Source organism: Parus major, chromosome 27, assembly GCF_001522545.3.
Source record: "Parus major isolate Abel chromosome 27, Parus_major1.1, whole genome shotgun sequence".
In the NCBI taxonomy this organism is placed as follows: Eukaryota; Metazoa; Chordata; class Aves; order Passeriformes; family Paridae; genus Parus; species Parus major.
The window spans coordinates 623,089-633,929 of NC_031796.1; the positions used below are offsets into that span (position 1 = coordinate 623,089).

Here is a 10,841-nt window from a genome sequence, read left to right on the forward strand (position 1 = left end):
TTTTTTTTTTTTTTTTTTTTGGAATTTTTCAAGCCTGAAACTCGCTGGACAAATGGATTTTTCTATTCCCTGCAACCCAAAAATTGTGTTTTTTCCCCCATTTCTACATTCACAGTTGAATATTTAAGGAAGGAAAGGCGCTTTTGTTGCTGAGCAGGACAAGCCAAGAGCTCCGAACATTCAGCATTCCCTAAAAATAAAATCCCTAAAAAAGCGACTTTCCTTAATTTTTTTTTAAATTTTTTTTTAAATTTTTTTCCTCTTTTCTACTATTTTTTCCCCATCTCTTACTGCCTGAACCTCAGTTATGAAATGCAACAGCTGAACCCTTAAATTTTGTATATTTTAGATATTTTTTTGTCTTTTTTATGAATTTTTTTGTCTTTTTTTTTTTTCCCGGAATTTTTTTTTGTGATTTTTGGGAAAAAAAAAAAATAAGAGAGAAACTGCAATGAATTCTTTTTTTTTTTCTTTTTTTTTCTATTTTTTTGGGAAGTTGAGAATGTGGATATGACCTCACTCACACACACTCACTCCTCTTGAAATTCCTTCTCTCTCCTTTGGGATTTGCCTCATCCCGGAGATTCCCAAATCCCTGGGACATTTCCAAATCCCTGGGACATTCCCAAATCCCTGGGACATTCCCAAATCCCTGGGAATTCCCGATTTTCCACCTCATTCTCTCTCTCTCTCTCTCTCCAGCAGCCAAAACCTCACAGAGCACCACTTGAATCCCAATTTTCCCCGTTTTTCCCTCATTTTCACCTCCGAGCTCAGCCGCTCCTGGGAATTTTCAGGTTTTTTTCTTTCCCCCTGTTTATTTTGTTGTTTTTCTGGTGTTTTCCTTGGAATTTTTGGGGCACAGAATTCCCTCCTGGATGCCGGGGTTCTCACCAAACGTTGGGATTTTTGTTCCGAGCCTCACTCACTCATCCTCAGCATCCTCTCATTCCCAAACATTCCGCACACGTCCTCACTCCCGGGGTTTTTTTTGGGGGGTTTTGTAGGAGATTGGAGATTTTTCCTTTTTTTTTTTTTTCTCTTGGTGGTGTTGGTGGTGGTGGTGTTGTTTTTTCCAGTGGGGGTCCTCAGGTGTCGTCCCAATGGTAACAGATCTGGAAAAGGAAAAGGGGAAAAAAAAAGGGATTTAAGGGGAAAAATGGGATTTAGGGGGAAAAAGGGATTTGGGGAATTGAGGGGAAAAAAGGGAATTGAGGGGGAAAAAAGGGAATTAAAAAGGGGGATTCAAGGGAAAAGGAGATTAAGGGAATTCAGGGATAGAAAGGGAATTCAGGGATTAAGATGAAAAAAGGGAACTCAGGGGAAAAAATGGGAATTCAGGGGGGTAAAAAGGGCATTCAGGGGATTAAAAAATGGAATCTAGGGGGGAAAAAAGGGAATTCAGGGGGAAAAAAAGGGAATTCAGGGGTAGAAAGGGAATTCAGGGATTAAGATGAAAAAAGGGAACTCAGGGGAAAAAATGGGAATTCAGGGGGGTAAAAAGGGCATTCAGGGGATTAAGGGGAAAAAAAAAAGGAATCTGGGGGGGAAAAAAGGGAATTCAGGGGGAAAAAGGGACTTAAAAGCTCTAAAAGTGGTTAAAAATGTGAGGATGTGGCTCTTGGGTTGGGCTCCATCCTAGAGGTTTTTCCAACCTTAGTAATTCTAGGATTACAAAAAAAAAAAAAAAAAAAGATCTCAACACCCCAAATCCCAGAAGAAAAAAATGGGGGGGAAAAAAAAATCGACTTTGTAGGATTAAACGAGAAATAAAAACCCCCAAATGGGGCTTTTTTCCACCAAAAACAAGGAATGCAACCCAGTGGAAAACAGAATTTTGGGATTGGGATTCTTCCCAGGCTCTGCTGAGCCAATTCCCTGATTTTTTGGGTGGGAAAAAAATCCGGGATGAGCCCTCACCAAGCTTGGTTCTTGAGTTTTCTCAGCTCTTTTGTGGCCCAGGTGGCGAGGGTTTTCGTTTTGTTCGTCTTGGATCTCCTCCCTTCCGTTAGCAGTTCATGGATCATGGGTCTGGCTTCTACTAATTTCAGGACATCCTTCCCAAAAGCTGTACACAAATCCCTGGAAGCAGAAAAATTAGGGGAAAAAAAAGGAGGTGAGTGGTAAAAAATGCTGGTCTGAGGCGTTGATTTTGGGGAAATTGTGATTAATGAATTGATTTCTTGCCCAAAGGTTGATTTCTCCATAATTTTCTTTAAATTCATCAGGAAAAATTGCTTTCTCTGTTCCCTAAGGATGAAGGTTTTGGGGTTTTTTTTGGTTCTAAACTCCTGGAAAAATCCTAAATCTGGAATTTTTGTGATTTTCTCAGCTGTGGAATCGTTTCACACCTGGAGCCGAACACCAAACTCCAACCCCAAAACTGACACTAAAAACTTCAGAGAGGCAGGAAAAAAGGGCAGATTCCAGGATTTCAACCTGGATTTCTCTGTTCCCTAAGGATGAGGAGTTTTTTTTTGGTTCTAAACTCCTGGAAAAATCCTAAACCTGTGATTTTTGTGATAACTTTCTCACCTCATCCCTTACCTGCGGAATCGCTTCCAAACACCAAACTCCAGCCCCAAAATTGACACTAAAAACTTCAGAGAGGCAGGAAAAAAGGGCAGATTCCAGGATTTCAACCTGGATTTTTCTGTTCCCTAAGACTGAGGGGTTATTTTTGGTTCTAAACTCCTGGAAAAATCCTAAATCTGGGGTTTTTGTAGTGATTTTCTCAGCTGTGGAATCGCTTCACACCTGGAGCCGAACACCAAACTCCAACCCCAAAACTGACAGTAAAAACTTCAGGAAAAAAGGGCAGATTCCAGGATTTTTCCTAGGAAAAGTGGGATGGGGAGGCCTCACCCTATGAGTCCTGCGGCGCAGGCCACCACCCCGTCCGTGTGATCCTCGTCCCCCGCGATGTGGTCGATGTAGGAGAGGATAAATTCCACCCTGGGCTGCACCAGCATCACGTCAGCTGCAGGGGAAAGGTTTGGTCAGAGCTGGGAATTTTTGGGATGGATGTTTTGTGTTCCCAAAACAACCTGGATCCCACCTGGAATGGCTCCTCTGGGAGGGAAGGGGAATGGGGTCCTGGATTATTTGGGATTTTTGCTGTTCCTTGCTCTCAGGGTTTGTTGTCACAGGGGTGTGGCGATCCCAAAAGGAGGCTCAGGGGGAAATCCTGGATCCCTGGAAATGTCCCAGGAATGTGGGGATGTGGCACTGGGAGTTAAGGGGGGGAAAGGGGATTAAGGGGGGAAAAAGGGAATTCAGGGGGAGAAAAGGGAATTCAGATAAAAAATGGGGAAAAAAGGGAATTCAGGGGGAAAAAGGGATTCAGGGGGAAAAAGGAATTCAGGGAAATAAAGGGAAAAAGGAGGTGTGGTTTGGAGGTGACACTGGATGATTTTAAAGGAAGGGAAGGAGCAGATGACAAGGATGTGCCAACCCCAAAAGGAGGCTTAGGGAGGTTTGTATTTATTTATTTTAGGGATATTTGGGAATATTTCTCCACTAGAAGGGTTTTAATGCCCAAAAAAGAGTGGATGTGGAACTGAGGGATGTGGCTGATTTTAAGGGAAGGAGCAGGGATGTGCCCAAGCATGTGCCAACCCCACAAAGAGCTTTGTGTGGGATATTTGGGAGTATTTCTCCACTAGAAAGGTTCTAAATGCCCTAAAAAAACCCAGGTGGATGTGGCACTGGGTGAGGTGGCACTGACTGGCTGATTTGAAGGGAAGGGACAGAGCCAAAAGGAGGCTTAGGGAGGTTTGTATGGGATATTTGGGAATATTTCTCCACTAGAAAGGTTCTAAATGCCCCAAAAAAACCCAGGTGGATGTGGAACTGGGGTCTGATTTTTCAGGGTCTTTCCCAAGCTGGATGGCACTCACGGTGCACGTTCTCCTGGTCTCCCTTCAGCCCCTGGATGATCCCGGTGTAGGCCTCCAGGCAGCCCTCCCGCAGCTCGTTCAGGTAATCCACCATGTCGTAGTCGGACTGGGGACGGACACAGGGACAAAATGACGCCTCAAGTTTGAATTTTGATGTTTTTCCAGGTTCTCTGCTGCATTAGGTGTGACTCTGAATGTCAGCAAGCTCTCCACACAGTTCACACACAACAATCCAGCCCCAGGAACAAGGGCACAGTTGGGCCCAAAAAGTGTGAAAAACAGAGGATTGATGGAGAAATCTGGGATTTCAAAACCTGGAGCTGCACTTGGACAATTAATCCCAACATGGACCAAAACTTTTAATGGAAGTGTGAAAACTCGTGACCAATTGGGTGTTGGCGGTTGTGCTGCTCAAGGTGTATCCCTTAATAAATCCCATAATAAATTTTAATAAATCCTAAAGGAATAACATTATTCCTTTAACTCTGCTCTTGAGACATCAGGGTGAGACCCTGGGAATGTCCCCAGGGATTGGGGACAGCTCACCTTGTCCACCTGGGCCTGGGATGCCTGCTGGAGGGTGTTGAGCACCACGTCCAGGTACTTCTTGAACTCGCCCCCGATGGCCAGGGCGATGTCCCCGAACACCGAGAGGATCTGAGGCTTCACCGACCTGTGCACGTTCTCGTTCTGCAAGGAAAACACCCCCAGAGGGTCCTGGATCAGCGTGGGAATGGGGAAAGGAAAAGAGGGAATGGCCTCCAGCTGCGCTGGTTTTGGGGTTTTGTGAGGGATGCTTCGGAATGTTTCTCCAGTGGAAGGGCTGTGAAGTGTTGGAGCAAAGTACAGCCAGGGGTTGGAAAATGCCTGGAAATGTCCCAGGAATGTGGGAGAGGGAGGGGGGGAAAGGCAGGAAGAAAGGATTTTGGAAGGGAAGAAAAAAGGATTTTGGGAGGGAAGAAGAAAGGATTTTGGGAGGGAGGAAGAAAGGATTTTGAGAGGAAGAAAGGATTCTGAAAGGGAGGAAGAAAGGATTTTGGAAGGAATTCAAGAGGAAGGAAAGAAGGAAGGGAGGGAGTAATTTGGAAGGAAAGAAGGAATTCAGGAAGGAAGGAATCCAGGAATCCAGGAAGGAAGGAATCCATGAAATTAGGAAGGAATCCAGGAAGGAAGGAATCCAGGAAGGAAGGAATCCATGAAATTAGGAAGGAATCCAGGAAATTAGGAAGGAATCCAGGAAGGAAGGAATCCATGAAATTAGGAAGGAATCCAGGAAGGAAGGAATCCAGGAAGGAAGGAATCCATGAAATTAGGAAGGAATTCAGGAAGGAAGGGAGGCAGAGGGAGTGGGAGAGAGGAAGGAATTTGGGAGGAATTCAGGAAGGAATTTATTTAGGAATTCAGGAAGCTGCTAAAGGAGATGTTCCCTCAGAACCCAAATCCCTTGCCCCCAACACCCCCTGGCCGCCGTTCAAACCGCGTTGCCAAACACGAGACATTCGCGGCGGATTCCTCCCACTTCTCCCACCTCCCACTCCCCGGGGAAGAGTGTGCATCCAACTGTTACTCGGGAGCCGGGAATCTCCCACTCACCCCCAGGTTCTCCAGGAGCAGCTGCATCACCTCGTCGCAGAAGGGGAGGATGTTGGACTGCAGGGCTCGGCACAGGTCCCCCACCAACCCCACTGCCGACAGGCAGACCTGCAACGGAGCAGGGATCAGCCCCGGGGATTTGGGATCAACCCCGGGGATCTGGGATCAGCCCCGGGGATTTGGGATCAGCCCCGGGGATTTGGGATCAGCCCCGGGGATCTAGGATCAGCCTCCGGGATTTGGGATCAGCCTCCGGGATTTGGGATCAGCCTCCGGGATTTGGGATCTGGAGACATGGGAGGGTGATTTGATCCTGGGAATAACGAGCTGGCTGACAGCACAGAGGGGTGGCACAAGGGCAGCACATGCAGGAGTGGCTGGGGTTTGGGTTGGAAAAACACATCCAAATTCCACAGTTTTCCAAGGGGAAATCCCAGACAGGATTTGGGCTGGAAAAACACCTCCAAAATCCCCATGGAGGCCACACAGGATTTGATACTCCAAGGGGAAACCCCAGCCATGATCTGATATTCCAAGGTAAAATCCCAGCCAGGATTTGGGCTGGAAAAAAACACCTCCAAACTCCAGTTTTCACCCCATGGAGGCCACCAGGATTTGATATTTCAAAGGGAAATCCCAGCCAGGATTTGGTCTGGGAAAAAAACCTCCAGATTCCCCTGGAGGGCACCAGGATTTGAGACATTCCAAGGGGAATTTGCTGCCTTATCCACACTTTTCCTTGGAAGTAACTAAGAAAACGTAAGAAACCAAAATTCCACGCTCCAAAGTGGTTTGAATTTTAGAATCCCAGGATTGTTTGGGTTGGAAGTGACCCCACTGGATGGGCAGGGAACACCTTTCACTATCCCAACACTCATCCAACCTGGCCCTGGAAAATTCCAGGGATGGGGCAGCCACAATTTCCCCGGATAAAGGGAGAGATTGGATCCATACCTGGTACTCAGCATAGTTTTTCAGCCCAATCCCAAGGAAAGGTTTGAAGGCATCCATGTATTTCAGGAATTCTCCACCCAGGACTGTGCAGGGAAAACAATCCAGTGAGAAGGAAAATCCCAGTTTGTGGTGTTTGCCATAAAAAACAGATCAGATATCCCTGAAATTCCACGCAAAACAGTGAAAACCAACTCTCTGCATGACAATTGAGTAACTGAAATGGACTGGAAAAATTCCCAAATTCTTACTGTAAGTAAGAAGAAAATATGCCAGACCACAATTCCATGCTCCAAGGTGGTCTAGATTTTAGAATTCCAGGATTTCTTGGGATGAAAGGAACTTTTAAATGACACTTTCCACTATCTCAAGTTCCTGGCCTTGGAAACTTCAGGCATGTCAACACCCCCAGCTCTCCTTTACTGCCTTATCCACATTTTTCCTTGGAAATATTAAGAAAATACAAGAAACCAAAAGTCCACGCTCTAAGGTGGATTTGATTTCAGAATCCCAGGATTTATTGATTTCAAGGGGAGCTTGAAGTGCCACCTTGGACACTTCCAGGGATGGAGCACCCCCACCTTCCCTGCACCACCCAGACACAAACGGCATTTTTCACCATTGCCCAAAATTCCCAGATCTAACCCCCTCCCAGGCTGTTCCCAGCCCGTTCCTGACCTTCCACCAGGGTGCTGACGGCCATCAGGGCGTCCTCCTGCACGCCCCCGGAGCCGGCCGTGCTCTGGAACATTCTGAGCAGTGACGCCATCACCACGTCCGAGATCTGCAGCGCGTCCTGGTGCTGCACCTTCCGCAGCACGTTCTGAGGGAAAAATCATGGAAAACGGGCAAAAATCACCGCTCATCTCACTGGTAAGATATTCCCAAACCCCTGGGAATTGAAACTTCTGAGGCAAAAATCATGGAAAATGGGAAAAAATCACTGCTCATCCCACTGCTAGGGCATTCCCGCACCCCTGGGTGCTGCACCTTCCGCAGCGTGTTCTGAGGGAAAAATCATGGAAAACGGGCAAAAATCACTGCTCATCTCACTGGTAAGACATTGCCAAACCCCTGGGAATTGAAATTTCTGAGGGAAAAATCATGGAAAATGGACAAAAATCACTGCTCATCCCACTGCTAGGGCATTCCCGCACCCCTGGGTGCTGCACCTTCCGCAGCATGTTCTGAGGGAAAAATCATGGAAAACGGGCAAAAATCACTGCTCATCTCACTGGTAAGATATTCCCAAACCCCTGGGAATTGAAATTTCTGAGGGAAAAATCATGGAAAATGGGAAAAAATCACTGCTCATCCCACAGGTAAAGCATTCCCACACCCCTAAGAGCTGCATTTTCTGAGGGAAAAATCATGGAAAATAGGCAAAATCCACTGCTCATCCCAGCATTCCCACACCCCTGGGAGCTGTGATAAGGATGAAAGAGCTGCTGTTTGAACCCTTTTGCTGCCAAAAAAATCTGCTTTTGTGGCTGCAAAGTCTCGTTCATTTGGCTGCATTCAGATTTTCCAGCTGAATTTCCCTTTCCTGCTGCATGGGCTGTTCTCAAAGCTTTGCTACTTGTAAGCTGGAATTAAATGTGACCAGCCCAAATTTAGCCTATTAAAAAAAGAAAATACTTTTTTTTTTTACTGTTGCAGCTGAGCTTGTAGGGGTTGAACCCGACTTTGGCTTCTGAATTAGTTTGGAAATGCTTGAAGTGGTTACAATTCAACAATTCCCAGGAAAAGAAAAAAATCCTTAACTTCCAGAGGAAAGTAATTATTTGAAGTTTAATTTTTCACTCCACAAAGATGGACTTTGGCTGTTTATGTAATTAAGACTTGATTTATGGAATTACAGGATGGTTTATGTGGGAAGGAAGTTTAAAAATCCCCAAATTCCACAGACAGGAACATATTCCACTGAACCAAGTTGTTCCTTCCCATCCTTCCAGGGATGGGATTTTCTCACTTAACTTTAAATATTAACAAATGTTTTTCCTCTGCTGGATGTTCACAATTGTATCTCCAGCAAAACAACAAAAAAATTAGGTAAAAGACCAATAGATTTGTTTTTTTTTTTAATATTGAAAAAAGCCCCTCTGCTGAATTTTACTCAGTTGTTTTTAAGTATTTGCTGCAACTGGGTAAAAGATTCAGGTTCAGGTTTTTGGATAATAAAAACCCCACGTTTAGAAATTAAAATTGGCAGCTTAATTCCACCTGGACTACACCCCCCTGACATAGATTAGTGCCCACCCTGTGAGATTCCAGAGTGAAAATTCCCCATTAGAATTCTTTCTAAGAACAGATTATTCCCATTTCCCATTATTTTCAAAAATTACCCTAAAACTGGAGAGTGAAAACAACCACAAAGCTACTGAAGATGAAATTAAGGATTTCTCAAACCAACCTCGAGACCACCTGGGTTGCTCTGAGCTGATTTTTGAGGGAAAACGCCCTTTTTGGAGTGGCGTTTGCAGCAGTAAGCACTGCACTGGTGGCTCCTGCTCATTAGCAGATGTTTAATTGGGAATTCTGAGGACACTCAGAACATTTTAATTGGTGCCATTTGGATCAGGAGCATGAGAGGCAGATGAAGGAATCAAAGCCATGAGGGAATTTTTTTGTTGTTGACTGTGGGATTGTTGAGGCTGTAGCCAACCCAAGAACCAATCTGACAGCACAGACAATTCTTTTATAAAATCCCCAACAGCGTTGAGTCATATTGCCCTGGATTTTGTCACTAGAGCACAACTTAGAGACTTCTGAACCTTGCAGCACCTCCCACGTGTCAGCTGGGACCCAAATTCCACTTTTTTCATTCAATTCTCAGCACCAGGAGCTGCGGTTGGATCTTCAGGGGGCACAAAAATGCCTCAAAAATCACTTTATTCCCACAAAAAATAAACAGGAGAGAGGAATTTACCTGGAGAGTAGCACAGAGAAGGGACTGGAGATCGTTGAACTGAATTCTGTCAGAGGTGCTCTGGATGTGAGACTGAAACAAGAACAAAACCCCGCGTGTGAAGAGGCTGCCTGGGATCCTGGCAGCTCCAGAGAGAGCCAGGTTGTACTTTAAATATTTGTTCTTTTCAGATTTCAGAGCAGAGGGGCTGTGAAGAAGCTGAATATAGAATCCCTGAGTGGTTTGGGACCTTAAATCCCATCCATTCCCATGGGCAGGGACACCTCCCACCATCCCTGCATTTGGAGACTCCCAGGGACACAGCAGCCACAATTTCCCTGTTTTAAATCAGGATTTACCCACCTCCATCTGCAGCACTTGCTGGAGCCTCTCCATGATGACCAGGGTGGTTTTTTGGACAGCAGGATAACAGTCCTTGGCACTGTTTTTCACTATTTCCATCAGGGATTCATAGGCAGAACTCCTCAAGTTATTCTGGTGTCCATCAGGTCTGCAACAGAAGGAGGAAGATTTGCAGCTCCCAGTGCTTGGAAACAGATTTTTTTTTAATTTTAGTAAACCAGCAACAGCTCCATTTGAGTGCTGTGACAAGCAGGAGCCACTTGAAAAGCCTTGAAATAAAGGGAATTTGTGAAGCCACTTCTGGCACATTTCATTTTAATGATTTTCAGTTTTTAAAATGATTTTCAGTAGCTCTCACAACAAGGAGAGGGACAGAAGGAGCCCGGAGCTGGTGTCAGGTAAGCAGCACTTCAAAGCCCCTCCCCAGACACCTTTGAGGGTGTGAAATTTGAAATTAAGGCACCTGAGATGATTGATGGGCTCCAGAGCCTTGAGCCAGACACTCCAGTCCCAGCTGGATGCAAATGAAGACAGGGAAAGAGTTTAAATTTTCAACTGGGACAAGGTTTTTAAGAAGAATCAGCAGCAAAAAGGCTCAGTCAGTCCATGGAGCTGATCTAGGGATTGAACCTCGAGCTGTCAAGATTTATGTGACCTCCAAGCCACCACAAAATTTGAGTTTTAGCCTTTTTTTCCCCTGCACCTCGTAGCAAAATATTTTGCCTCATCTATTTTCTGTTTCAGCTGGGATGGGAATGGGAGATTAAGTAGGTCCCTGACTCCTCTGGGAGCACCTGGAGCTGATGGGAAGGGATGGAACCACACAAAAACAATCAGGAAAAGGAACAAACACAAATCCCTTTTACATCCTGCTGCAATTCCTGATTATCCTGGGGTCCTGCAGGCAACTGGGCTGCACAAAAAGGGAAGAGTCTTAAAACTGTGGCGTTAAACTTGGAGATTTAGGGGGAAATAGGGGAGACATGAGGAGAAATAGGAGAGATGTGAGGGGAAAAGGGGGGGGAGATGTGAGGGGAAAATGGGGGGGAGATGTGAGGGGAAAATGAGGGGGAAGTGAGGGAAAAATGGGGGAGATGTGAGGGGAAAATGAGGGGGAAGTGTGAGGG

At 45.6% G+C, this 10,841-nt stretch overlaps 1 protein-coding gene across 2 annotated transcripts in view; it reads right to left on the reverse strand.

The window, feature by feature from the left end:
* KPNB1 (karyopherin subunit beta 1) overlaps nt 1-10,841 on the reverse strand; it is a 32,771-nt gene continuing 21,930 nt past the window's right edge. Inside the window, exons 11-20 of one of the 2 annotated variants that reach the window (XM_015651279.1) lie at nt 9,715-9,862; nt 9,373-9,444; nt 7,122-7,266; nt 6,447-6,529; nt 5,493-5,600; nt 4,446-4,589; nt 3,900-4,005; nt 2,866-2,980; nt 1,921-2,082; nt 1-1,115 (exon numbers count right to left, since the gene is read on the reverse strand). In XM_015651279.1, the coding sequence (XP_015506765.1) occupies nt 1,115; nt 1,921-2,082; nt 2,866-2,980; nt 3,900-4,005; nt 4,446-4,589; nt 5,493-5,600; nt 6,447-6,529; nt 7,122-7,266; nt 9,373-9,444; nt 9,715-9,862 (1,084 nt within the window). In that variant the 3' untranslated portion in view covers nt 1-1,114. Of the gene's footprint in view, nt 1,116-1,916; nt 2,083-2,865; nt 2,981-3,899; nt 4,006-4,445; nt 4,590-5,492; nt 5,601-6,446; nt 6,530-7,121; nt 7,267-9,372; nt 9,445-9,714; nt 9,863-10,841 lie in introns of those variants that run through there. The other variant, XM_015651280.2, reaches the window with a different exon arrangement.